The 27,397-nt window shown below is 40.6% G+C and overlaps 1 protein-coding gene across 3 annotated transcripts; it reads right to left on the bottom strand.

The window, feature by feature from the left end:
* Positions 1-1,559: 1,559 nt before the first annotated feature.
* ano5a (anoctamin 5a) lies at positions 1,560-25,453 on the bottom strand. Of its 3 annotated transcripts, none has more exons than XM_061676034.1 (20): positions 25,112-25,453; positions 22,892-22,953; positions 14,786-14,890; positions 13,335-13,406; positions 12,962-13,246; positions 12,098-12,217; positions 11,414-11,529; positions 11,186-11,320; positions 11,002-11,107; positions 10,824-10,884; positions 10,019-10,170; positions 9,774-9,854; positions 8,938-9,160; positions 8,630-8,808; positions 8,459-8,556; positions 8,239-8,369; positions 7,169-7,374; positions 6,798-6,997; positions 5,878-5,983; positions 1,560-4,801 (listed from the first exon to the last, which is right to left on the bottom strand). In XM_061676034.1, exons 1-20 carry the CDS (start codon positions 25,179-25,181, stop codon positions 4,574-4,576), a joined length of 2,736 nt encoding a protein of 911 aa, XP_061532018.1. In that variant the 5' UTR covers positions 25,182-25,453; the 3' UTR covers positions 1,560-4,573. The 3 variants fall into 3 exon arrangements, with proteins under 3 accessions (XP_061532018.1, XP_061532020.1, XP_061532021.1); XM_061676036.1 differs by lacking the exon at positions 9,774-9,854 and adding an exon at positions 9,418-9,495; XM_061676037.1 differs by lacking the exon at positions 9,774-9,854.
* Positions 25,454-27,397: the final 1,944 nt, after the last annotated feature.

Below are 27,397 nucleotides of genomic sequence, written 5' to 3'. Positions count from 1 at the left end.
CAACATACCATTGCAAGGAATTTAGGGATTTCATCACCTACGGTCCATAACATCATCAAAAGATTCAGAGAATGTGGAGAAATCTCTGCACGAAAGCAGCAAGGCCGAAAACCAACACCGAGTGCCCTTGATCTTCGATCCCTCTTGCGGCACTGCATTAAAAACCGGCATCATTGTATAAATGATATTGCCACGTGGGCTCAGGAACGCTTGAGAAAACCATTGTCAGTTAACACAGTTCGTCGCTACATCTACAAATGCAAGTCGAAAGTCTACCATGCAAAGCAAAAGCCGTACATCAACAACACTCAGAAATGCCACTGGCTTCTCTGGGCCCCAGCTCATCTAAGATGGACTGATGCAAAGTGGAAAAGTGTTCTGTGGTCCGATGAGTCCACATTTCAAATTGTTTTCTGGAAATCATGGACGTCGCGTCCTCAAGGCCAAAGAGAAAAAGGACCATCCCGATTGTTATCAGTGCCAAGTTCAAAAGCCAGGATCTGTGATGGTATGGGGGTGTGTTAGTGCCCATGGCATGGGTAACTTGCACATTTGTGAAGGCACCATTCATGCTAAAAGGTACATACAGGTTTTGGAGCAAAATATGCTGCCATCCAAGCAGCATCTTTTTCTGAGAGGTCCCAGATTATTTCAGCAAGACAACGCCAAGCCACATTCTGCACGTGTCACAACAGTGTGGCATCGTAGTAAAAGAGTGTGAGTACTAGACTGGCCCGCCAGCAGTCCAGACCAGTCTCCCATTGAAAATGTGTGGCGCATTATGAATCAGAATCATCTTTATTTGCCAAGTATGTCCAAAACACACAAGGAATTTGTCTCCGGTAGTTGGAGCCGCTCTAGTACAACAGACAGTCAATTTACAGAACACTTTGGGGACATAAAGACATTGACAAAAAAACAATTGTGCAAAAAGATGCAGAGTCCTCTAGCACTTAGAATACAACGACAGAGACCCCGGACTGTTGAGTAACTAAAGTTGTACATCAAGCAAGAATGGAAAAGAATTCCACCTACAAAGCTTCAACAATTAGTACCCTCAGTTCCCAAACGCTTATTGAGCGTTGTTAAAGGGAAATGTGATGTTGTAACACAGTGGTAAACATGCCCCCGTTCCAGCTTTTTTTTTGGAACATGTTGCAGGCATCAAATTCAAAAAACGGTGAATATTTGCAATAAAAAAACATGTGACCAATCATCTTAGCAAGGCTAATGAATCATGACAAAGATATGTTTAGGTTATAATTCAATATATTTTAAAGACACTATAAGGTCCACTCCTGATTTTCATGTGTGGGCAGTTGGTGATTGTGCCCGAGTAAGAGGGGAGCAAAAAGAGCGCATATACATGTTGCCTTTGTTTTTGGATGCCAGGTGAGAAGAGTGCGCCAGTGTATTTAAGCGTTAACCACACCCACTAGTGCGAACAAACACTGACAGGGAACCAGCATCCTCTCGGCCCATCTGTTGTGCGAATGTTCATGCTTGCCAATGTTCTCAGCAAAACAGCAGAGTGGACCGTTCATGCAAACATGGGGTGAAATTGACTTTATTCTGGAGATTTCAATACAGGAAACGTTTGAAAAATACAGAACCTGATGACTGGATAGCTCATGTACACAGGTTCACTTGGTAAAGTATAAAAAGTGACAAAAGACAACAAAAACATGAATTCACCAAGAAATAACAATTAGTATAAAATACAATGATCATAAGATTAGCTGACTAATTGAATTAGCTATCAGCTATTTGAAGCAATTTAAATACTTCAATTAAAGACAACATTTTCTGTAGACAGCCTTCTAAAATTAAATATCCTGCATATGAACACCGTCAGATTGACGCATTGTTCCTTCCGAACACTCGAGGGCTGTGGATGCGGCCTCGTCATGACAACCGCAAGACTGGCATGCTTATGACTTGGATAAGTCATTTTCATCAAGTGCGCTGTGCGATTCAAAATCAAAATCCAAAATCTTTTTCACGTACGAACAGCTGGGCGATGGCGCTTTGCGTATTGGAGCAAACAGTTAAGTGGAAGGCCAGTGGCCGGCCGGTTTTCATTAGCTCCAGCGTGTTGGCAAACACGGGCCCATTAAACAGGGATCTCCTCAATCACTCAGGGCTTGCACTTCTCAACACGCAGCAGCCGTTAAGCCTGGATGACCCGTCAAGTGTCAAAGCGCCTTGTTAATCACAGTGACAGCAGCAGCCGATTTTTGCAACTACATTTTAAGTGAAGCAAGTTACATGTCAGGTTTTGGTTTAGAAAAATATCGAGGATCTCATACCAATATAAAAAGCAGCTATAGTTTTGTAGCTTTGTGTTCTATTAGCGCTGTGCCCCGCAGGGTGTCCCACACACGTTTCATGTACTGTCGTTTTTAACATTTTTAAAAAACTATTTCAGATATCCTAAAAAATGCTTTCGAATAAAGAGCAACACATTTTATAGTGTCATACCATGTTTAAATGCGTGTAGGTTTGACAAATTCCTTGAATACCTTGTGGCTGTCTCCATGGCTGTTTCTATACAGTGGGTACGGAAAAGTATTCAGACCCCCTTAAATTTTCACTCACGCATTTTGTTTTCCCCCCAATAATGTACACACAGCACCTCATATGGACAGAAAACCTTCTCCAGTGCTCAGGACCTCATGGGCCCAAGGTTCACCTTCCAACAAGACAATGACCCTAAGCACACAGCTAAAATAATGTGGCTTCAGAACAACTCAAGTGACCGTTCTTCCCTGACTTAAACCCAATTGAGCATCTCTGGAGACCTGAAAATGGCTGTCCACAAACATTCACCATCCAACCTGGAGAGGATCTGCAACGGGGAATGGCAGAGGATCCCCAAATCCAGGTGTGAAAAACTTGTTGCATCATTCCCAAAAAAAGACACACGGCTGTATTAGCTCAAAAGGATGCTTCTGCTAAATACTGAGCAAAGGGTCTGAATACTGATGGCTGAATACTTTCCATACCCACTGTGTGTCCCAAGCGGGACGAAGCGCTCACACCAGAAGGCGCAGCACAATGTCCCATTGAATTAAAGCAAAACAAATGTGCCAGAAATGTTTTATTTACTTCTCATTCTATTTATGACCGTTTTTTAAAGTACTTCTTATTTAAAAACACAGAAATTGATTTATATTCTTTTCAGTTACGAGCGTGGAATTACTCTTAAGGCACCACTGTATTTTCAAGGAACGCCTTTGCAGCTGTGCTAATACGTGTTCTTCAGCAGTGGAGGACACGCATTGAAACGTGTTTTTAAAACAACGGTAGTCATGTAGAGCGTATTTAAAATAAAATGGTTTTCATTGGGGAAAAAAAACAACAACAACCTTTTACGTATGGAAACCCATGGGACACCCTGTCTTTATTACGTTTTGCCATTTCAAAGGCCAAACTTATGGGACACCCTGAGGAACTACAGAAGCAGTAAAAACTAGAAATGAATCAAATGATTCATACATTTTTGGCAAATAACACAGCTGTTCATAGAACTGCACATGACAGAACACTGAAATATCAACGCAAGGACAAAGTGTTATATATATTAAGGCGTCTATTCTTAAGCAACTTATACTGGCTAGTAAAATAAATAGTCCTGAATGGCGTGGCTTGTTTTCCTTTTTCTTACAGCAAAATGTGATCATTCTCGGCATTACAATTACAGCATAGAATAAAGGTCATAAATACAAGGCAGTTATATTCAAGTCTTCTAGGTTTTCTGCATGCTTGAAAGCAGGACAGCGGAGGACTGAGGACACCTCGAGCTCCTTCATAAAGGCTGCGTGTGTACAAGTGCGTGCGTCATTAATAATGACGCAAATACAGTCAATCGCCCCCCCCAATCACAGATCACTATTTGCATTTTTGTACCACTACAACGCACCTATTTGTGTTGTCTTGTGTTCATTCCGTAACACTGTAAGATGCCACAAGATGGTGCCGAAGCTCTGGCCATTTGGAAAGTAGTAATTGGTGTCAAGGAAGCACTTGTCCGTCGAGATGTGTCACTTCTCGACTGAGAAGCTGTTAGCCTCTCAGTCGAGATGAAGTGACACATCTCGACTGAGAGGCTAACAGCTTTGTACGTTGGGGATCAACTAAGGCGAATACGAAGTCGTAATTGGCGTCAAGGAAGTATGTTAAAGCGACACATCTCCACGTTTGCATGGGCTGTTAGCGGAAGTTAGAGATTCTTTGCCGCATGTGAATGTGCACGCGCACTTCCGATGCACATCATACAAATCACATCTGTAAGCTATGTATTTTAAATGGTAATGTTGCAACTTAAACATTTTAAATGATATTAAATTGTTTTGTGATCATAGTTTGCGGTATAGTTATTGAAAATATGAATTTCGGGCAGTTAAAAACATTTTTGGAGGGGCGTGAATTACGAGCAGATTTTCACTATTCGCGGCAGGGCTCGAATAGCAGGGGTTTACTGCACAGCTAAAAAGGGACCAACATAATAAGCAAGCAGGCGTGTCTGGATCACCGTCATCACATCTTGCCGACTGAGAAGCTGCTCTCAGTGCTAGAGATGCTCTGATAACACCTCATGTGTGGGCAAAGACGGGTAGACCGCATCCTCATCAGTACCATCGTCCTTGTTTCCGCTGAGTTGACTTTTTAGCCTCTCCACTTCGTAGTTGTGGAGGTACTCCTGGACCAGGTAGCGCTCTCTCTTTATTCGATCTGTCACGTCGGCCGGAACATCAGGAATCATCCAGGCCAAGGAGAACTTGACCAGAAAGACGACATGCTGCAGAGGATGAAGGCACAGCTGTGAACTATACTAGAACACAAATAACCTTGCACGACCTTGTAGACAGTCTATATGAAATGAAGATAACAGAATTACGGGATGTAATGTTGAACTGGGTTTAGTTGTGTCGGCCGCTTGGAACAATATAGAATTCGTGCACTGTACCACACGACAGAACCCGCACGGAAATTTGGGCCGAAGCTTTCAAACAGTTGCAGTTGAAATTGATGGGAGAACAAAGTGAGATTTGTGAGTTGAGCTAGCATGAGCGAGTTTTGCCGACTTTGGTTAGCTGACCGTCACCACAGGAAGCAGTCACATGACACAGTTGGAGGAGGCTCGCCGAAGACATGTATCTTCAATCTAGGCTGACATCATTTCAAATAAACTTGAAATAATATTAATAGGTTTGGGATCACCTGCAGCTCATATGGCTGGATCTGGAATGTAAGCACAAACTGGCTGTTGGAAGGGGCGTCTCGCAGTTCTGGCATTTCAAAGGCGACACATGTTCGTGTCTTAGGTATCGCAATTTTCGGTTTTGATACTGTATTGTTACAGAATTATTACAACGAAAAGGAAAAAAAAAAAACATCCATCCATTTAATCCTTATCCTGATTAGGGTCACAGGTGAGCTGGAGCCTATCCTAGTTGACTTTGGGCGCTGGGCTGGTTGCCACTCAATCGCGGCGAACCACTTACGCTTACATTCATACCTATGGACAATTTGAGTCTTCAATGAACCCGAGAGAGGAAGCTGGAGTAGCGGCAGAACACCCACACAAGAATGGGGAGAACATGCAAACTCCACACAGGACTGCCGGCGCCGAGATGTGCTAAGGCAGACGTACTAACCACTTGTCCGCCATGCCGCCTCAAAAAGGGCACTGTTAGAAGTGTGCTGTAATTCTTAATTTTGACCAAAGAATGTCAGCGACCTTTTATCGAGATGCCTGGAAACCTTTCAATTGTGAACAAAATGCATTTCTCATTTAGGAACATTTCTTCAAAGCTTATCCTTTGTTAGCGAATGTGGTCAGTAAATGTTGACGTTGCCTTTAGGGCACGTTACCTCCATGATGATAATGAAGACCAGCTTGGCAGCCAGTATATGCCAGAACTGCAATGTGTGGGTGTACTGATTCGTATGGCCAGGAGGGTAGCGGTAGTCATGGTACCTGCATGAATAGTTAACTAGCATTAGGGTTCAGTCAACTCTGTAAATGTGAATAAAACAATATGCAATTGTATACCACAGTGCAGACAAAAACATCAGAACAAGAAACAGCAGAAGAGACTGTCGATGCTTTAAAAAGGAGGCTCAAGCCTTACCTGTTTGGTTTAGCTTTTAACTGATTTATTGTTGATTTAGATATTTATTTATGACACATGTATTCATGTATCAATTTATTACATTTTTATCCGACTTTATTATATTAATTACGGTCCCTTGTGTTTTGTTGTTGTTGTTGTTTTATGATGTCCTATTGCCTTTTAGTCTAAAGTTCGATTCCAGTGTCTCCTCATGGGAGCCTTCATGCTGGGAGGTGTTTTCAGTCTGGTCATGTCATCCAGCAGTTTCCCTGGGCCATGGGGGACTGGGTGGGGGGGTCTGCACAACGTGGAGTTCTACCCAGGCCGTGGCGGCATCCTCTGTGGCTGCAGCCGGTGGCACTTCTCGGTGTGGATGGCTCCCACAGGTTGTCTTCCCTCAGTGCCTTGCTATGTCTCTACACTATTAGTCAATATGTGCTGCGTGCGTGCGTTCACGTGGGTGTGGTTGCATTTATATGTTGGGATGGTAGAGGTGGGTTTGTGTATATGTCTTGCTTTTTTAATTGTCTGTTTTTTATCTCTGTAAATCATTTTAATTTATGAACAGTGCTATAGAAATAACTCGGATTTGATTACCACAGCATATAGTTAAGACACTCTCCATGCACAGTTACTTGTCACCTGACCAACACTCAAAGCTCAGACACTCGCACAAACCTGCAGGTTGTGATGGAGCTGCTGAACCAGTAGGGAATCTCCCCATCTTCTGGCCTGTTGTCCAGTGGGATCTCTGAGATTTTGAACACAGACAAGCTGTTGTTGATGTAGCCTTTCATAGTAACCACCCCATCTGGCTGGTAAGCATACATATACACGAGTCGGGGGATCATATCAGAGGTGAAGGCCACAATGAATGCCTGCAAAAGGACAAGAAGAGAACAAGAAGCGACAGAAGACCGGTTACCTGTAAGACTCAACAACAATGAGTCAACATTTGGTTACAAAAAAGAAAAAAGCTGTAATTTGTATGCCATTCGTATGAAACCGGGCAGAGACATAGCGAAAAAAAGATGCAGTCCGCCTCTTACATTGGTAACGACAGAGAGGATGGCGATCCCACTGAGGATTTCCTCCCAGGCTCCGATACTGTGAGCTTTGGATGCCACAGGACGTCTGAACTGCGTGGTGAGCTTCCAGGCATCCACTCTAACCTCAATGATGTTGTTGATGAGAGCCAGCAGGGGAGCCAGAGGGAAGGAAGCCACAAACAGAGTGATGAAACCAAACTGGATCACTAGAGCAAAAAGAGAAAAGGGACATTAGGGAAGAAACAGCACCATCTGCAGGATCCATTTCTCTAGTTCTGGCTGTATTTTGAATACAAAATGATATTGATTGACCTCCGTAAACATGAACCAGGCAGACCCCAATGATTCCCGATGTGAGAGATCATCAGGTGTGCCGTGGGCGATTATCCAAATGTACTTATTGGTCAGAAAATTATTATTCATTCATTTACTGTAAGTAAGGTATCTTTGTAAATCTAACAATCCCAGCGATATTGTGGTACAATTAGCCTGTAGTGTAGTGTAGTGTATGCACCTGTTGCCATTCATAAAAAAGAACGTTAAGTCGCGGCTTCCTGAGAGTACATCAGCTTTGTTGTTCAACTTAAGTGTGAAACCTGCGAGATTTTGCTCATGTAAAATATGTATATTGGCTCAATAAAGGTTGGAAAACACTGCATTTGCCAACAATAGTAAACGTTCAGTTTTAAATGACATCTTTGGAGAGGTTCTGATTTCACAATCTTTATTACTGTGGTGGAGTTTTCAGTATTGTTTTACTGCACTGCATCCTATTGAAGGTGTTTGAAATACTTTTTGGTGCACTCGGATTAAAACAAGGACATTACAATTCGAAATAAACTGTAGGTTTGATGTGACGACAACTACTATAATTAACATTGTTTAATTTATACCTCTGACATTTTCAATCAAAACGGAACATTATAATTTTAGCAAAAGCAGAGTTTATACAGCCCTTGCATTGGACCTCAATTTGTTGTGCCAGTGTACCTAACGTGGCCATTGAGTACAATATCCCAGTTACTGACTGAATGTATTGAACTGGCTATGGGATGGCTACCCATTTATACCCATTTCCAGGTATTCGTAGAAGAGTTCCAGATGCCCAGACATCAGCAGGTTGTAGTCTTGCTCCCAGCGGCTGTCCAGACTCTCTGGGTGCGCCCGAACTCTTTTGCTGCGCCACCAGTTCTTCAACCACCTGACAGACACAAGTGGGTCAACGATGAATAGCGTTTTTGTTTTTTTGTTTTTTTTAAAGCAATGTAGATTAGATTTTGGTTTACTCACGGGACCAGAGACTCCTGGATGTTTCCCCACACCTGCTTACCAGTCATCACTATTACCAGCTGGGTGGTCAACTCAATCAAACAGCCACCGGGGTCACACTGAATGCAAACATACCGACATTGAACAGAGCAGAATTAAAGTCAACTTGATTAAATAGTGATTTCTATCTACCTCTTCATTCCTGAGGCTGCTCCTCTGGCCAAACATGTAAGAATAACCTCCAGGATAGCCAACAAACTTGCCCTTAAAGAAAGCCACGTAGAAGCAGGAGGAGTAGTAGTTGACAAACTGGAATAGGAACATCTTTATTGTCAGCTTGTTCTCATATTCCACGTGGGTCTTTGGAATTTCTGTGGCAATGATATGCAAACAAAATAAAATAGAAAATAAAATACTTCAAACAGAAAAAGGCTGACACATTTTAAACATTGTTAAACGTCACCAAGGACAGGAATACACCACGCCGCTCTTGCCCTCACCGAGGTCAGTTATCCAAACAGCCACTCGTTCATACAAGATGTTGAGGATCATGATGATAATGAAGTTGATGCAGGAGCCCGTGACAGCCGTGGCCAGCTGCGGGGTGATTGAGGAACCCATCTTGTTCAAATGTGCATTGTCCTTCATGAAACTAGCGAAGGCAGCGTATACCGCCAGGCGGTACGCGATCACTCCAATGATGCAGGAAACGGTCAGAGAGATCTTTGGGACAGAGATGCCAAAGAGAGAACATGAAAATAGGACTGCTATCACAACACCACAACCAGTACTCTTACCAGTGCAAATGCCAAAATACAGACACGCAGGCAAGGCAAGTTAAGTAGGCCAAAAATTGCATGAAAATATGAGCCCACTTCACATGCATGGTTGGCAAACTATGATACATTTGCCAGTCAGTTCTGGTCACATGACTACTGTTATAAAGGAAAAGAGAAAATAAACTAAGATAGAATGCTCACCCACAACAGGACAGTGGCTCCAGACAGACATATGCGTGCACACCTGACTGTTGTTATGGGTAAGTAAGGCTCCACTTCCTATACCATGAGCAAGCAAAGCGTGTGCAAAAAAAATAAGGTCAGTGACACTTTGTTATAGCCTGAAAAGCCACTCCACAAGGTTCCTTTAATTACCAATCACTATTGATTTGAGGCAGACCTACAATGCATTCGCATGTAGGCCCAATTATCAGACGTACGATAATGGGGCATTGAAGGAAACTTGTGCCTGTGGTCTTCATCGGTACAATGTACACCGCAAGAGAACCTCACCCACATCAAAGTGGCAGTCAGTCCATTTGGAGCACCACCCTTACCCAGAAAAACACGGTGACCCAGCACAGAAATAATTTCCCCACTAGATCAGTAGCAGTCCTCTCAAAAACCAACTCTGATTCCTGAAGATGGATATGATATGGCAAAGGCAAATTCTGAGCATCCCGTTTCTTTTTAATAATGTGTCTAACTTCAATTTACTTCCTTATCCAACTATACTCATTTGCTTTCGACTCATAGCACTTAGAAATGACAACAGTATTTTACTTCATTAGCATGTAAACACCTGAGTAATGGGATTCAGCTTGCGGCTGGTGCACTTGTTCTCATACTCCGGACGGATCTGCAGTCGCTGCTGCTCCTCCTCAAAGTCCACCAGATCCCACTCGTACGCGAGACGGGCCTGACGCCTCTTCCAGAGCTCCAGGAACAATGTCACTGTACAATAAATCAGTGGTGTGCCGCAAGGTTTACTCAGAAGCACTGACCTATTTTCCGACCTAAATGGTAATATTTGTTCCATCAAATTGCATTAATTCAATCCCCACAATCTATTCTCTTCATTTCATACCGTTTCCGTTGGCTGCATTGCTTCCAGTACGTGGAAGTGGACTTTGGAAATTTTTTGTCCAATCAGATTTCAGCCTCTATGTGCTCCCATTTCAATCTAATCCTTTATAATCAGTCGCGCTGGCCAATGCAACCAAAACTATAGAAGCATTGGGATTATTTTTCTTTTTTTTAACCAGGTTTCAAATTTGACTAGTAAAGCATGTCTGTGGCAATCTCAACACATTCATATATTCAATAATCAGCATCGCTGGTCAATTAAATGTACATTATTAAATGCTTGTTTTTGTCATGTTATAAGATCCAGACGATGTCCGTGGCACAGTTGCATCATCCGTGCATTTTTTTTGTGTAGTACTACTGATGTTTTTTTACAACGCTGATGTGATAGTGATGGTATGAAGAGGAAGAATAAGTCGCCACCCCTGTATGATGATGACACTATATACAAGTGGCTAGCTGCAGAAGCTGTACCACTAGGTGGTCCTGCAGCTCAAAAGTGCAAGACTGAATTTACTCACCCCAAATCCCCATGAAAATGGCAAAAAACAATGTTCCCACATTGTCAAACAGGTGCGCTTGCTGAAAGAAAAGACGTTGGAGAATGTAAGAAATTGTTGAAATGCAGTAAGTAATATCCCACATTAAAAGTCACAGAGCACGGATCATGAATGAACTATGAAATACAGATGTCTTTACCCATGAGGCGTTGCATGTCATGTTGAGTTTCCAGTAGCTGCATTTCTTGTCACACAATGGACACATCACAATATTGCCTCCAATTTCATCACTGCAGATTTCCTTACTAAGCACAATTGGAATCAATGGCAGTGATGAGCACGATTATTATGGACACAGTGTTATGTATTCCTTCCCAATTTACCTCCACTCGTTGTCTTTGTATGAGGACAATCCGAAAAGGAAACAAATTGTCCCCACAATCGCAGCAAAAACCAACATCTCAGTGTAGAACCCCAGCCAGGCAAAATAGAGGCCAATCCTCTCCCCGTAGTACTTCCTGTAGAGGGGGAAAAACATGGTTTAGCTTGTGAGCTGTATGAATATGCTCATGCAACAAAGATGGGACACTGTGCTCTGTATAATCAATCACCTTATGAGATTGAGGGGCTGCTCTTTGTAGAAACATGAGAATTTGGCCCAGTGTTGGTAGAGATTGTATCTGTCCCTTTCACAACTCGGATCCTTATATCTTGTCCAGTATCTGCTCTGCATGCATTCACACAAAGGACACATTAATAAAGTGCTGTTATTTAAATCCTTGTTCTGAAAAACCTTTGATCTTTGAATACAGGGCTGCAACTAAGACTTCTTTTAATCATCGATTCATCTGTACAGGGCTGGAACTAAGACTTATTTGAATAAATCGATTAATCTGTTGATTATTTTTTTAAATTCATCCATTTCCATCCCTTTATTACCAGGACATTATTTCAAATTACGTAAAGTGTTTATGATTCACTTACTGGTTTGGTGTCAACAAAAAAGGTTGATAAAGACGTGTGCAAATGTCTTATTTTGCTGTAACACACAAGATAATCAGTCTGCTTTATTATTACAATGAATACACTTAGTAAGATTTACTTATTTATTATTATTATTAATATAATTATTATTTACTGTTGAGAGGTTGAGATTTCAAGGATTTGGACAATGTTGAGTTAAAGAAGGTCTCTAAATGATTAATCGATGAATCGAATCCATTCGTGGTCGCTTAATCCATTAATCATTGCACCTCTAATTCAACATTTCATTACACTCAGCAAAAGGGTCTCACATCGTGCAGTGGAAATGCGCCTGTGTAGGTGCCATTGTTAAGCAACCTCTTGATCCCCTTCTTGTCTTTCTCAACATATTCATCCTCTGTATATGGACATCGGGAGAGGATATAATATACCTTGGCAAAGAAACAAAGAGACTTAGTTAAAGGATTGCATGTTATATGCGTTTCAAAAAAAAAAAAAAAAAAAAGAAAAACTGCCACCGAGCACTTCATAAAACAATCTAGGTTCCAGTTCAAAAACAACAACTACAATTCAGCTACGATGCTCTGAGTTCTCCACACAACTGTTTTTATTTTCCAAATAATACTAAGGCCTAAAAAAAAAAAAAACTTTCTCCTGCAGTTAAAAATCCATCCATCTATTTATCTTCACCACTTGTCCTCTTTAGGGTCACGGGGGGAGCTGGAGCCTATCCCAGCTGACATTGGGCTACTGGATTGAACTGGTCACCAGTCAAGGGCACATATAGACACAAACAACGCTTCACGCACACCTTCACACCTGCAGACATTTAGTCCTTAGTTAACCTAACGTGTGCTTATAATCTCTATAATATTTGGGACCACAGTAAAAAAAAAAAAAAAATAAAAAATAAAAATAAAACGTTAATCCGCCAACAATAAGAATTTGAATTGCAGATTTGGTTTCTTTTTAAATTAGTCACACTTTGGACACTCTACAGCTCTTGTCGAGATCTCCCTGTAAGTATGCAATAGACGATGCTATCTGATATAAAAAAAATACAGTAGGCTCTTTAAAAGGATTGCATACAGGTCAACAAAAAATAGCAATGATGTTTTATTTCTTTCTCTCTGTATATTGTCTTGAAGATTTGCCCCCCAAAAAAGCATACTTACTATCCTGTTGCGAGTAGCAGGGGTAAAAAATGTGTCTCTGTCATCGATGAGGAAGAAGTCAGATTTGGTTTTGTTAAAGGTAGCAGTGAAGTAGTCTGGTTCAGGGTCCATGATGTGGTCCGGAAGACGGAAAGGGGTGGCCAGCCAGCTCATTCGCATCGCATTTTTCTTTTCTATGTCACTGGTCTTGAAGGGGACCTTGACTTTCAGCACATCTGCGTAGGTGGCCAACACTTCCCAGGGAGCGTGGATCTTCAAAAAGTAGGTCTTCCCATCTTCCGATTCCTAAAATGTGGTAAACAATTTGCTTTTCAGGCCATTACATTTGCTTACATTGTGAGACATCATCAAATCAATGACCATGAACTCTTACAGATTTATCCTCGGTCTCCAGCTCCAAGCCGATTTTCACTAGGTTGGCTTCGTACAACTCCCTCTTTCTTCCCTTTAGTAGAACAAATTGCAATTTTGTAATCATTATATTTTTCTTTCTTTGCAACAGTTCTACGGCCATTAAACATGAAATGCATTGTAAAACTATCCACTCTGATATGTGTGTGTATGTGTGTTATGATACTTTTCTCAGTCAAAGTTGTAAAAATATAACAATTCTGCAAATATCAACATGAACAAAATGGAAAAGCCAGAAAAAGCTTCTTTGGTGCATATAATCATTGATTCTTAAGTTTCTCTGTGAAAATTTACACCAGTGATAATAGCATTAAGGGAAAATACAGAAAACCTTTTCCATTTATTTGGTATTTTTTCATGACGTCAGAGTACTGACAAATGAGCCCCTTGTCATAGCTGACATATACTGAAAAGTGCAGCTAATAACACAGGACATGGCGTCCTGTTTCCTCCTCAGACACAAAAAAAAAAAACGCTCCTGTTCCTGGCAGACCAGTGCTCGGACCTTTGACTAGGATCTCCTAAGTTGAATTCAACATGCCGCAGTAACATAGCAGTAAAGTGCTAACAGGCAGATATGAAGTCTAACACCCTACTATCAACCTCTAAACGTCTCCGCAGCTTAAGACTTGCCACAAACATAGTGGCACAAAGTAGAGTGTCTGTGTACAAATCTCAATGGTCAGTTCACGGAATATTTCCAGGAGTTGAGGCCAAAGGAAAAGCGGCCTTGTTGGAATGAAAATAAATTCTATAAACTGAGAACACTTTTGTCTACTTTTATCAGTGTTGCGCTATCTAGAGTATGTCGCTGCTGACTCCCACTGGAGTCGGGGGACATCCTGTAAGAACCGGTTCTGACCAGACAAATAATAAAGGGCCCATGAAATGGAATAAGGGTAGCTATCGTTTGAAGGCATATATTATGAATCATCTCGGTACACCGTACTTAATTCAGAGCACATAGAATAATATTAAGTCACTTTGTTGCAGTCGAAAAAAAACAGTGCAACCAATTTTAGGGAATTGGGAGTTTCATGGAAATCTGCAAAAGGTATTCTTGCAAAAATACTAAATTCAGTCACAAGGAAGAAACCTTTTTTGAGTGGCGTAAAAGGCACCATACACTTTTAAAAAAACAGTTATTCTCAATTAGAGGGTCGGGACCCAAAAGTGGGTCGCGGGTTTGAATCGAATCTATACCTCATCAAATTTATCGACTGAGCAACAATATGTAGTATTTGGTTTATTTCTGCCTTTTACTCTCAGGGTCAGGTCAAAAAGATGTTTTCTGTTGCATAACTGTAGAACTAACAGATATTGTTAAAGATGTAGATCCTTGACACTCAACAATGTTTGGAACCAAAATAAGAAGGGTAAAAAAAACAAAACAGGTATGCACTTGTTTCTTACCGGCCTTCCTTCAGTTTCTTCTTCAGTGTAGGACAGGACAAAATCAATCCTGCGTACTCCATCGCGCAAGAACACCAAGTCTTTGCTCTGCTGCTGTTTCTCGATCTATAACAAGGTAGAAGAGCTCACAACGTGCACAACACGCTACAAGTCTTGGTGCACAATTGACAAGACTTCACAGAGGCACACTGTGTCAGTAGAGAGCCCCACAGTATCACACTCAGGTACAGTACCATGCAAAAGTCTTGGGAGGGGGCTGCATAGACTTTGTATGCACCCCCTTCCCACCCCGAAAAAAATTAAAAACAATACAAATAAAACACAAATAACAAAAATAATAGTTTGTATGCGGTCATGTGACTACACCCCTAGCTCCTTTTGATTGGTGAAACTGAATCAAACATCGGTAATGGTTTCCCCGATTGGTGAAACAGTCATGTGACACGAAGTACTCCGACAAACCAACATAAATAGATCACACAAGCAATAATACCGGTAGATCAAAGAAAAAAAATAAACGAGTGGAATGTAGCTCAACGTAACAGAGTAAAAGCAGCATGTCTTAACAAAAATACTCAAGTAAAAAGTATATTGCATTAAAACTACTATGACAAGTACAAGTTATCAAACAAGTTACTTGAGAATCTAATGGAGTACCGTAATTTCTTTTAATCTTTTTTAAAATTAGTAGTACCGTAATTGTTTGTGTATAATGCATATTTTTCCCCAAAATAATTGTAAAAAGTAAATACTCCGCATTATACATAGGTATAGGGGAAAATGGTTAAAAAAAAACGTTCACATTTTATAAATGTATGCCACCATCTAGAGGTTAGGAAAAAGCTGTACACTTTCATTCCAATATGCCACTGCCACTTAGAGGTTATGAGAAAGGTGTACACTTCCATTCAAATATGCCACCCCCTCAGTACCTAAACAAAATCTTCAGCCCCAAGACTCCTTCACACACCCTCCGTTCTGCAGCCACAAATACCCTCCGAGCCCCAAGAACCAAGTCCTCTGCAGCTCCGAGGCTGTGGACTACAAATGCTTTTAAACGTGACCTCAAAACATTCTTTTTTAAAAATCCTATTGCTAAATGTGTTTGTAGTTTCTCTCTTAATTACTCCACATTTCTGTTCATTATATTATTGCATCCAATTTTATTTATCTATTTCCTTTTTTTAAACATTTCCTCTCTGTAGCAGATTGAGATCAACGGATGTAAAGTGCAATACAAATAAAATGTACTATTATTATTATTATTATTACTCCCCACCTCTGGTGACAAGAGATTGTGCAAACACTAAATACCTGTATCAGCACTTTGAATCAGATCCTTAAAAATGTAGTATTATGGGTTCTTTTTTTTTGTTTTATAGATTGGTTTGCAGTCTATTTATTGTTTTATTATGTCAAAATCACTGCTGTAAAACACACGATGAAACGCTTGTGATGACATGACACTGAGCCAGAACTGTAGAGGTCGAGACCACTGTGTATTTTTTAAAATTTTTTAAAGCATAACTTTTAAAGTTGCCATATTGTTCAAATTAGACCTACACAGGCTTAGCATGGTCATGTCGAGGGGAACACAAATGAATAAATAAACAGAGATCCAACAACCTGTTTTTACATTGTCCAGTGTTTTAGCATTTCTCTCCTGTAATTCATGCACTTGTTGGGCTTAGACCAGCATTATTGTGGCCAGTGTAAATGTCAGCCGTGTGTTAGCTAGCAGTAGCCCTGCAGTTTGTCGCCTGCTTCGGTGACGGGAAACAAACTCCACAGGAATGCTCCAAGAGAGGACAGGGCAGTTTGTCTGCCAGCATCTGATGCTTCTTCAGCTGTTCAGGCAGCTAAACATAACCATGCACTACTTAACATCGCCACAGCGGCAAAATACTTTCCGTACAATGACAACGCCCACCACCACCACGTCTAAAGGAAAAGAGTGGGCCCTGCCTGTCTGCACTCTGCGAGGAGGAGAGAAAGCACTTTACCTCCATGGCCCTCCTCCCTTTATGGCTATGATGCATCCGGGGAAAAGCCGGCTTCGCGATCCAGCACCACTTGCCTTCCTACAAAGACTGCAGGAGAGCACTGAAAGCATCGCTGCCCCCAGTATCTCTGCACCAGAGGAGTTTCATGCAAGCCCTCACACACTCACACGTCCCGCAATGAGTAAAGAGGTGGAAGGGAAAAAAAGACTCCTCAAGATGACGTCGTCATATTTGTGAGAAACGCTATCCGATAGCAAGCTAATTCAATAAAATCCATTGCTATTACCATTAGATAGCAACAGGCTGCAAATGAAGCCGTTAAATCATGAATTATCGAGTCTGAAAAGGCTGATGAAGGATAAAGCTCTGCGGTCTGGCTACTCAGTCTAAAAGCAATCAATCCATGTGTGCAAATCCTTTAAGCGGAAAAAGCTGGATACTAATTTGCTGGAGAAGCTTACAAGTCCAAATGTTTAACCTTTTCAACAGCTCTTATCCCAAATAAAGCCGGAATTCCTACATTAGCTCCTGGAATGAATTAGTTTATGATGACCATGCGGGGGCGTTGGCCTTCCTTAACAACAGCAATACGTCTCTAATTTGCTGTAATTACAGATCAGCCAGAAAAAAAAAAAAATCAGTGCTTCTGTTTGACCCCGCCTCTGCCAAGTGGAGCTACCAGAGTTCTGTGCATCGACCACTAACCCCAAACTACTGGGTGATGTCTTGGTTCCGCTCTTGTCTACTTTATATCGTATTACGTATGTGGTATGTGTAAAACATGGTGTTACACAGCAAGTTACTAATTTTAAGGGGAAGTGTAAAAATAATATTTTTAATTGGGACTTTTTCAGAGGAAAATGTTTTTGGAACATAAATACTACTCAGAAAGACATTTAACAGATACGGGGGGTTTAAAAATAAAAGTCTACACACCTGTTGTTCAAATTTGTAATGTAAAAAAATAGACCACAGTAAATCATTTCAAAACTGTTTACACTATGTGACCTATAACCTTTATTTCAATTTTTTTTAAGAGGGGAGGTAAACATAAATCACTGAGATAATGTGGTTGCGCAAGTGCGCAAACCCTCTTGTAATTTGGGAAGTGGCTGAGTTCAGAATTAACCAAACATTCAAACTCACATTAAATGGGAGTCAGCACACCATTTAAATTTGCTCTGATTAACCTCTCAAAAAGTTCAGATGTTCTAGTAGGCTTTCCCTGACATTTTGCTGTCTACCAGAACCCTGTAGTCTATGTCCTAACACTGACTTGTATTTGGCATTGTTCGCAATTCCCTCCACATTTACTTCACGGTTCCAGTTCGGGCTGAAGAAAAACAGTCCCAAAGGATGATTCTGAATGTAGGTGTTGCGTTCTTTTGGTGATAAGCAGTGTTTGTTGTGTTTGCCCAAGACAGACCTTTCGGAAAGCTCATCCGTTTTCTTATCGTCTTTTCATACATTTTAGAAGGACATCCAGTGATTGGTAATGTCACTGTTGTGCCATATTGTCTCCACTTTATTCACTGTGTTGCATGGTATATGTAACCTTAGAAATTATTTTGTACTGATCTGCTGACTGACACCTTTCAACAAAAAGATGGCTCTAAGGCTCAGGAAGCTCTGTGTGGACATTGGTTTGTGCTATAGGATGTGAATGGAAAATGTCAGGAAAGGACTACTAGAACATCTGAACTTTATTTGAATTTAATCAGAGGCACATTAAATGGTGGCAGGTGTGTGCTAACTCCCATTTAACATTGGTCTGAATGTGATTGGTTAATTCTGAAGAGCCACATCCCCAGTTACATATAAGACGGCATGCAGATTTGTACAACCAACTTATCTCCATTGTTTACATTTGCTTATCCTCTGTAAAGGATGGTGGGTATTCTTCTTGTTTTTGTCCATTGCGTTTTAGTGGTTATAGGTCACAATTATGGCGGAGAACGTTTTGAAATGATTTCTTGCTCTCATTTGTAATATCAGGAAAACCTGTCATTTGAACAGAAAACTGTATAACCAACTAACTGGAGCATACAGTATACCCAAATCAACAAATGAATGGCTTCACCGGAAGAAAATGAAAGTTTTGAAATGATTGGTCTTGCCAGGCACAATTGAAAAAAATTCCAAATTGAAAATCTGTGGGGTGCATTTGGTCACATTTCCAAGTCAAGTTGTGCCATGCTGATCAACTACGACCAAAAATGAATGAAGGAAAATGTGCTTCAACAAAGGGCATACTGATGCAACCAGCTTTTTGTGCTGTTTGTTTTATCTACCCTCAAACAGATTGATTTTTCAGTATGTTATAATATGCAGCATACTCAATGAGCAAAGGAAACGATCGATCTTAAGTGCAGACCTTAAATGGTCAGCCGCAGAAGTTCCGTGCAGCGTCTTGATCGATAACACACTACGGTATAATGCTAAGGGTCAATAAATCCAAAAGAACACACAAACACACATATTGAACCTGAGGCCAACAACAAGTAGTGAACACTAATTATGCTCCAGCAGCCACTTTCTTCTTAGTGAAGCATAGAATTATCACAAGTGAGAGCAAAGCAGTTTTAATGAACTCTCATGATGCATCGCCCCAGCATGTTTTCCAACTCTGCAGGAGTAATAAAAACATGCTCATGAAGCTACTTACAATTAGCTCCTTCCAACCAATATGCACACTGATTTCAGCTCTGTCAGGCACACTTCATTCTATGAAGCTGATTGTGGCAGACGGACCATACGCATCACATCAAAAGCCTGTTTTTACCATGCCATACCCTCGAACGAAACATCAGGAACAGCGCCCGCTTTTTCCAGAACTGTGGAGGAACCGAGGGTACAGTGAGAGTAAGTCTTAAAGTAGAGTCCAAGAACTCCAACCTAACAGTGTCACTGAGGAGAATGTATCAAAACAAGCTAAATGTTTAGGTAAAAAAAATTACTTCAAATCTATTCTGAAAAACTATTGTTAAGCCATCAGGATCTGGCTTAGTAAAAAAAAAAAAAACAGCACAGATCCATAAGGTGTCAGAAAAACACATGCAAACACAGCAGCAGCATGCACCTGTCCACCGGACTGTTGTCTTACCCCAATCAAAGAACTGATGGGCTCTAAAGTGTGAGCGTCCATATGAGCTTCGTCACTATTGTCAGATGAGGCCAGTGTGGCCATGCTGGTGTTGAGAGACTCACAGGTCTCAACACACACACCGTGACACTTAAAAAGGGGGCAAGAGGGCACATTAGCATGGGATAATCTCTAGCGTTTTACACAAGGAATCCTTGGCCCTGCAGTTCCATATAAATCCAGTTAATACAGCACAACGATCTGTAAATAAGGCAAAATATACACAGCTTGATCAGGCAACCTATATAAAAGATGTTTTTTGAGTCATGGACGACATATGAAGTTTGTGCTGATGTTCAAATAATCCACAATTTTGAGGCTGGCGTTAAGTGTACATTTACAATATAATACAACTGACTAAAACAGGAACGCTTGACTTTGAATTATTTTAAAAAGTACAAAACAAACAGTTCACACGCTAAAATGTTTTAATTTTTTTTTTTTAAATAATGCTGTCATTACACACATACACACTGTACATGTGTGTATCGAAAGTGGTAAAGAAACACTATACTCAGAAACAACGACGACTTGTGTTTTCTGAAGAAAGTCCTTTAAACATCTATTGTCAATAATTTAAAAAAATAAAAAGTATTTTTATGATTGACAAGAGTACTGGGAAGTGAAAAGAAGAAAATTTCACTCAGTTTCCACTCTTATGGGAAGACCTTTTACTAGATTTTGAGAGGGCCTGGTGTACAATCTGTTCTCGTTCAACTCATTTCTTGGCCAGCTAAATTCTTCTATACCAAACTAATCCGTGTATGCCTTTGTGGACCTTGTGCACTCTGGCACAGCCATGTTGGAACAGAAAAGGGCATTCCCCAGAACTGTCCCCACAAAGTGGGAAGCATATATAGTGACTATCCAAAATGTAATGGAAGATTTATGTACAGCGGCTGAAATATGTATTTAACACGTCACCATTTTTTTCACTAAATACAACCCAAATTCCAATGAAGTTGGGATGTTGTGCTAAACAAATAAAACAGAATACAACAATTTACAAATCATGTTCAACCTATATTTAATTGAATGGCTGCAACACGTTCCAAAAAAGCTGGGACAGGGTCATGTTTACCGCTGTGTTACATCACCTTTTCTTTTAACAACATTCAATAAACGTTTGGGAAATGAGGACGCTAATTGTTGAAGCTTTGCAGGTGGAATTCTTTCCCATTCTTGCTTGATGTACAGCGTCAGCTGTTCAACAGTCTGGGGTCTCCGTTGTCGTATTTTACGCTTCATAATGCGCCACATTTTCAATGGGAGACAGGTCTGGACTGCAAGCAGGACAGTCTAGTACCCCCACTCTTTTACTACGATTTCTAAGTTAATGATTATTTGCTAAAAACAATACATTTTATCAGTTTTAACATTAACTATTTTGTCTTTGTATTCAATTAAATACAGTTTGAACATGATTTGCAAATCATTGTATTCTGTTTTTATTTTTTTAACACAACATCCCATCTTCATTGAAATTGGGGTTGTATATTTCCAAAGGTGCTATCGACATAAAAATTTCACCAGATGTTGGGAACAACCCAAGTAATCCATACATACAAAGAAAGCAGAACAAATAAACTCGGAAATTAAGTTGTTTGTAATAATGTGAAATGACACAGGGGAAAAAGTATGGAACACACAAAATGGAATTTATTTAATACTTTGTACAAAAGCCTTTGTTTGCACTGACAGGTTCAAGACGCCTTCTGTATGGAGAAACTAGTCGTATGCATTGCTCTGGTGTGATTTTGGCCCATTCCGCCACACAAGCAGTCTTCAAATCTTGAAGGTTCCATGGGCTTCTTTTATGGACCTTGAGTTTCAGTTCTTTCCATAGATTTTCGTTCAGTTCAAGTCCAGGTGATTTGCTCGGCCATTCAAGCCACTGTATTGTTTTTCTTTTAAACGAATTGAGAGTTTCCTTGGTAGTATGTTTTGGATCATTATCTTGATGAAATGTCCACCCTCGTTTCATTTTCATTATTCTTGTAGATGAGAGATTTTTTGGCAAGAATGTCTCATTTCATTTGCCCATTCATCCTTCCTTCAATAATGTGAAGTCTACCAGTACCATCTGCTGAACAGCAGCCCCATACCATCATGTTCCCACCTCTGACCTCTTAACTGTTGGTATAGTGTTTTTAGGGTGATAATCAGTGGCATTTTCCCTCCAAACGTGGTGTGCATTATGGCATCCAAAGAGTTCAATTTTGCTCTCATCAGACCAGACTTTATTCTCCGAGTATTTAACTGGCACGTTCCAATGTTGTTCAGGAAATTTTAAACGAGCTTTGACATGCTTTTTTTTTCAGCGATTGGGTCTTGCATGGTGAGCGTGAATACAGGCCATGGCAGCGGAGTGCATTACGCACTGTTTTCCTTGTGACAACAGTACCTGCTAATTCCAGGTCTTTCTGAAGCTCTCCACAGGTGCTCCTTGGCTCTTCTGATAATTATTTGCACTCCACTGTCAGAAATCTTACGAGGAGCACCTGATCAAGGCAAATTTATGGTGGTATGATTGGCTTTCCACTTACGTATTATGGCCCAAACCGTTCTGAGTGGAATGTTCAGAAGCTTAGATATGCGCCTGTAACAAATGCCATCATTATGTTTTGCAACAATTACTTCATAACAGTCTCGAGACAGCTATCTGCTCTTACCCATCATGAGATGTGTCCTGACTAACACCTTGGCAATGAGACCTTTTTGTAGGCCATCAATTAGGACTGAACCAGCTGTTATTCATTTGCACTGACAGGGGGCTGGATTGCTGTTTGATTATTGATCGGTTAAATTGTTAATGTGTTAAATACGTATTTCAGCTGCTGTACAATGTATTATGTAATTGAACTCAATCCCTGGCTCAGTAACTATTTAATTCAGAAATCTCGATAGGTTAGTCAATATACTGTAGCCTAGTGTACTTTAAGACACGTATGTAGTCTTCACCTCTGATTCTCCATGTAGTGATCCTGGGCTGGGTGAGTCCTGATAGTAGCCATTTACATCATCTGCAAGACAGCAACATGAGACACACTAAAATGAAAATGTCACATCCAGTCTTGTGTAACATTGGTTCATTTGCACATAAAGAATGTGAGAGGCATAACAATGGTATTGAAGTTGAGTTATAAAGCAACAATGAACAGCTGCAGAAAGGTAGGTATGGAGCAGCCAGTGTTGTGGTCTATAGCTGTACTACAGTTGGAGGCAGGGCTCACACCAGCCACAGAAAGTGGCTACGACAGTTATGGTGCCATGTACGGTTTTGTTATTGTCAAGCCGCAGTCGAAAAAAAATGTTTGATTTGAGAGACTCAACTTTTATATGATCACATTCACTTGCCTTTTGCCAAACAAATGAACTCACAGCCTTTAGACAGAACATTCACATAATTTACATAAATAAATGCCAGTCTAGAAGACATGCAGTATGTGCATCATCCCTATGATAGTATAGGGTTATATGAATCCAGCTAATCATCAGTATTGCCTGTTTATGGTATGGATTTGGTGGTCAAACATTTGCTTCCTCTCTTAAAAAGAGTGCATACAGCAAAGGTCTGGCTTGCTGTTTGTTATATGAGAAAGTCTCTCATACAGCTTAGCCTATTTCTGCACAACGGGCACTCTGCCTACAAGCAAGCAGCAAGCACGTAGCTCTAGAGTCACAACTTTGTTCAACAGAAAGCAGCTGATAGCGGAAAGGCCACCAATGTTTCCAACCCAAAGTGTGCAATACTAATGTATGCATTTCTATTTGGGGGAAAAACATGGCAAGAAGGATGTTTACACAGTTGAAGTTACACCTGCTCTTAATTGACACTCATCATAAAGGTTGGACACTCATCATAAAGGTTGGTTCCATATTACAAGTAAACATGAATGATGATAAATACAAAATGGAGTTTACATCTACAAAAAGCTACAAAACAAAAGATTTAGGCTACATTTTAGAATGACATCCATAAGTGGGCACAAAGACACTATCTCAATTTTTAATTCATTACAACAACAGGTTTAGATTTTAGAAGCATGTCCATAAGTGGCCACAAAGACACTATCATGTGTGTAGGCTAAATTCAGTCAGAAACAGAGATTCGTAGATTGACTTGTGTCTATGAGTTGCCCGGTTGCCTGTCTCTATGCGTTGTTTCCTGTAAGTGGGCCAGCTGTCAGACTGGTTGGCGCGAAAAGTCACTTTTTCCATCCACAGCACAACATACCTGTGAGGTGGCTAAACTAAGGAGACATGCTTAAGGTGAATAGTGATGATGACTTAATAGTAAGAATACAGTGTCTATGTGAACGTTATTTTGACAATGACATCATGTCATTTTTGTCAACACTGACTGAAATATCTCAGCAAATCTGGAACTCTTGTATGCCAATGGGAGCATATGGCTCTTCGCTAGCTCTCCTCTGAGGAGTCTGACCACAACTTCTTACACCTTGAGACCACCAACTGGCCGCTGGTGGAAAAGGTAGCCAACATATGGACAGTGACAGTTTGCTCAAAGACACAGATGAGGCACTGTAGGATATCACCGACATTTATTTATGTATACCACTAATTGATTCAGCTGCAGTAGTTATTTTAAAGAGCTCTGTAAATAAGTTGAGTGTGCCATTATTATTACTATTTTTTTTTTTTACAGTGTACACAACCTTATAATGAGGCAAAACTTAGGACACATGTTCAAGGTGGATATCGTTGATTTTGTTTTTAAAAACTTTTTTACACAAACCAGAGTCACACAAAAGAATATATATATATATATATATATATATATATATATAAAACACACACACACACACACCACACATTGAGTCTTAATATCTTTTTGGTTACGAGAGGATTTAATAGAAATACTGCCTGAGTACATTTGCATTTATGAATGCGTTAATGACTTAATCTCAAACAAACAAAAAAACATACAGTGCATACGTAAAGGGTAATTTTGGCAATGGCGTCATTGCTGTCAGCACTTACTGGCTGAAATATCACAGTAATTACTGTCAATATGAGGTTGGTTTTACAGTGTTTACAGGCTTACAATAAAATCCTTCAGAGGCAAAACAACTCGGATAATTTTCGGCGGTGTTTTTATAAAAAAAAAAAAAAAAAAAAAAAAAAAAAAAAAACAGTGCTGATTATCAAACGACTCACCATTATAAGAGTCAGACGGGCTCATCTCTATCAAATTGCTCCCTGCACTCCTGCCCGTTACTCGGTGCATGTCGAGTATTTTTCCCGGCCACAAAACGGACGTTAATCCACATCTGTTGTCTGTCCCGAATTCAACGACCTCCTTCCTCGGGGTCCTTCACCTTCCTGGGTGTCTTCTCCTGGTTGACTCAGCGGCAGCCTTCCCCTCCACCCAGTGACCGCCGCCTGCTACCGTACGTCCCCCCCACCGGAACAGCACAGAGGGAGTGGCGCCTCGTCTCGAGCCAATAATAATGAGTCCGGCGGGAACCCGAGTGCCTACTTGTAATTTCGCTCTGACATCGAAGAGTACTTATTCTACGTCGTCGGTTACCCGGAAGCTAACGACAGCCAACTACGCGCTATTAACCTAGCACAACCTCTTGCAGAAAATACACGAAATAGGGACCGGTTTTGTTTGAAATAACTATGTTTCCTTACGTTGTAATTACGTGTTTTGCTAGTTAACGTAGTTGCTTTATGATATTGTATTGTCACGTCCACGAGTAGTTTCGTGGAGAGTGACTGCAAAACGTGACGTCACACGTGCCAGTCAATCATGTTTAGTTTTTTTTTTTCTTTCTTCCTTCCAAAGCCTTTGACATACTGAAACATAGGACAATACAAAACATTGAGGTTTAAGTCTACATAAGCATAATAAAAACAAATCAAATAAACATTAAGTATAGGAAAATGGTTTTCTGCCATTTTTGTTTTGTAGGTGCCCCGTGAGATTTTATGGCAAAATGGAGGCCAACTGGCTCAATTAAAGGTTCTCAAAAACTATGTGGTATACTTTTACAGTACGGAAATAATGATGATGTTGTCTCAAGTCACTCACAAATGTACTTGCTTAGTGTGTAATCCTGGCTTGTTTATTTGACCACAAATCTATTACTGTTAATTTCCTGCATATTCATTGTTCACTAGTCACTGCTTTCTCCCCCTCTATTTTGGTGAACAACTCACTTAGCGTCCTTGCTGAACACCCAGAAATGCTGTAAGATGTCACCAGAGCCCTGCCTGAGCAGAAAAGTGGTGCAGTCATTGGTTTCAAGGATGTATGTTGAAGTGATTCGAACGAGAGACAAGCTTTGGAGGTGACGGAGGAGCTGTGTTTTGCTTTTTGCAATTTGCAAAGAATAACTATAATTGGACAGGATAGAATTGGGAAACATTTCCTGTTGTTTTGAGTATCAGTTGCAGTAGCAATATTTGGAGGATATGGTTACAATTAGCAGTTAATGTTAGAAAAACCATATTGAGACACATAAGCTACACCATGCAGCCTAGTATTGTTATGCATGTTATGATTGCACAATGGTGGATATTTTTGTGACTCACTTTGGGTCACACATTGTTTAAACTCCACAGCTGTCCTGAGCATGCTTGCTGAACATGTCCATCATTTTATGACCACTCATCCTCCGATGGCTACTCCCGACTAGATTTCAACTCACCCTGCTCAAATGGCATATACAGTCACACCAATAGAACAGTTTGAAAGCAACCTGGAGCAGATTTGGATCATGGCTGTACAGTTTTATGTTGTCCAACTGACAAGTTAATATATTATGTACCACAGTCTCAAAGAATGCAAATAAATGAGGAAATACTACCAAGATGTACCAAACAAACTATTGTGAGTATGTTTTTTCCTCTGTTCTGCACGTTTACAGTGTTTACCCTTAATTCCACTCTGCACTCCATCCTCCAGTTCAGGAAAGCCTCTGCCTTCAACCTTCCCGTACCATCTAACATGTATTTTCTCTGGGTTTAAATTTAGTTTCAGGACCCTACTGCCGCCCTTCAAGTGGCCTCCACAGTCCTGTACTCATGTAATTACCCTGGCCTCCTCTGCCGGGTGTGGCAGCGTGCACAGAAATACAGCTACTCATTTCCCCAAACCACATTTTCTTCAGTCTCATATTGTCCTTTCTCCGCAACATGTGGCACTTCTTGGGTGTTCACTGCCGATATCTAATGGTTAACAGTTGCCAGTAATGACAAGACAAGCAGGACAACCTTTGATTTGGAGCCGGTAGACTGTAAAATGTAAATATACAGTATGTAATCCAGTATATCACATAAATACAAGCTCACTCTAAACAACATCAGCTCGGGCTATAAATGACAAGGTATGTCCAAACTTTTTTCTAGTACTGTATGTTAGGGTAAATGAAGATTCTTAATTAATATTAGTGGCACTTCCTTCGGTATAGCGGTATAGAAATGGCTGGCGTGAAA

This window comes from Phycodurus eques, chromosome 5, assembly GCF_024500275.1.
Source record: "Phycodurus eques isolate BA_2022a chromosome 5, UOR_Pequ_1.1, whole genome shotgun sequence".
NCBI lineage: Eukaryota > Metazoa > Chordata > Actinopteri > Syngnathiformes > Syngnathidae > Phycodurus > Phycodurus eques.
The sequence above is the reverse complement of the archived record's forward strand: the minus strand, read 5'-3'. Positions and strand labels throughout refer to the sequence as shown.

Excerpts from the sequence above, each read along its gene's own strand:
- ano5a (XM_061676034.1), bottom strand. The coding sequence starts at position 25,181 with ATGCACCGAGTAACGGGCAGGAGTGCAGGGAGCAATTTGATAGAGATG. Across the intron at positions 13,247-13,334 it reads TGGAGACCGAGGATAAATCT|GAATCGGAAGATGGGAAGAC; the intron begins GTAAGAGTTCAT and ends ACCACATTTTAG. Across the intron at positions 9,161-9,773 it reads GGGTCACCGTGTTTTTCTGG|ATCTCTCTGACCGTTTCCTG; the intron begins GTAAGGGTGGTG and ends TCTGTCCCAAAG.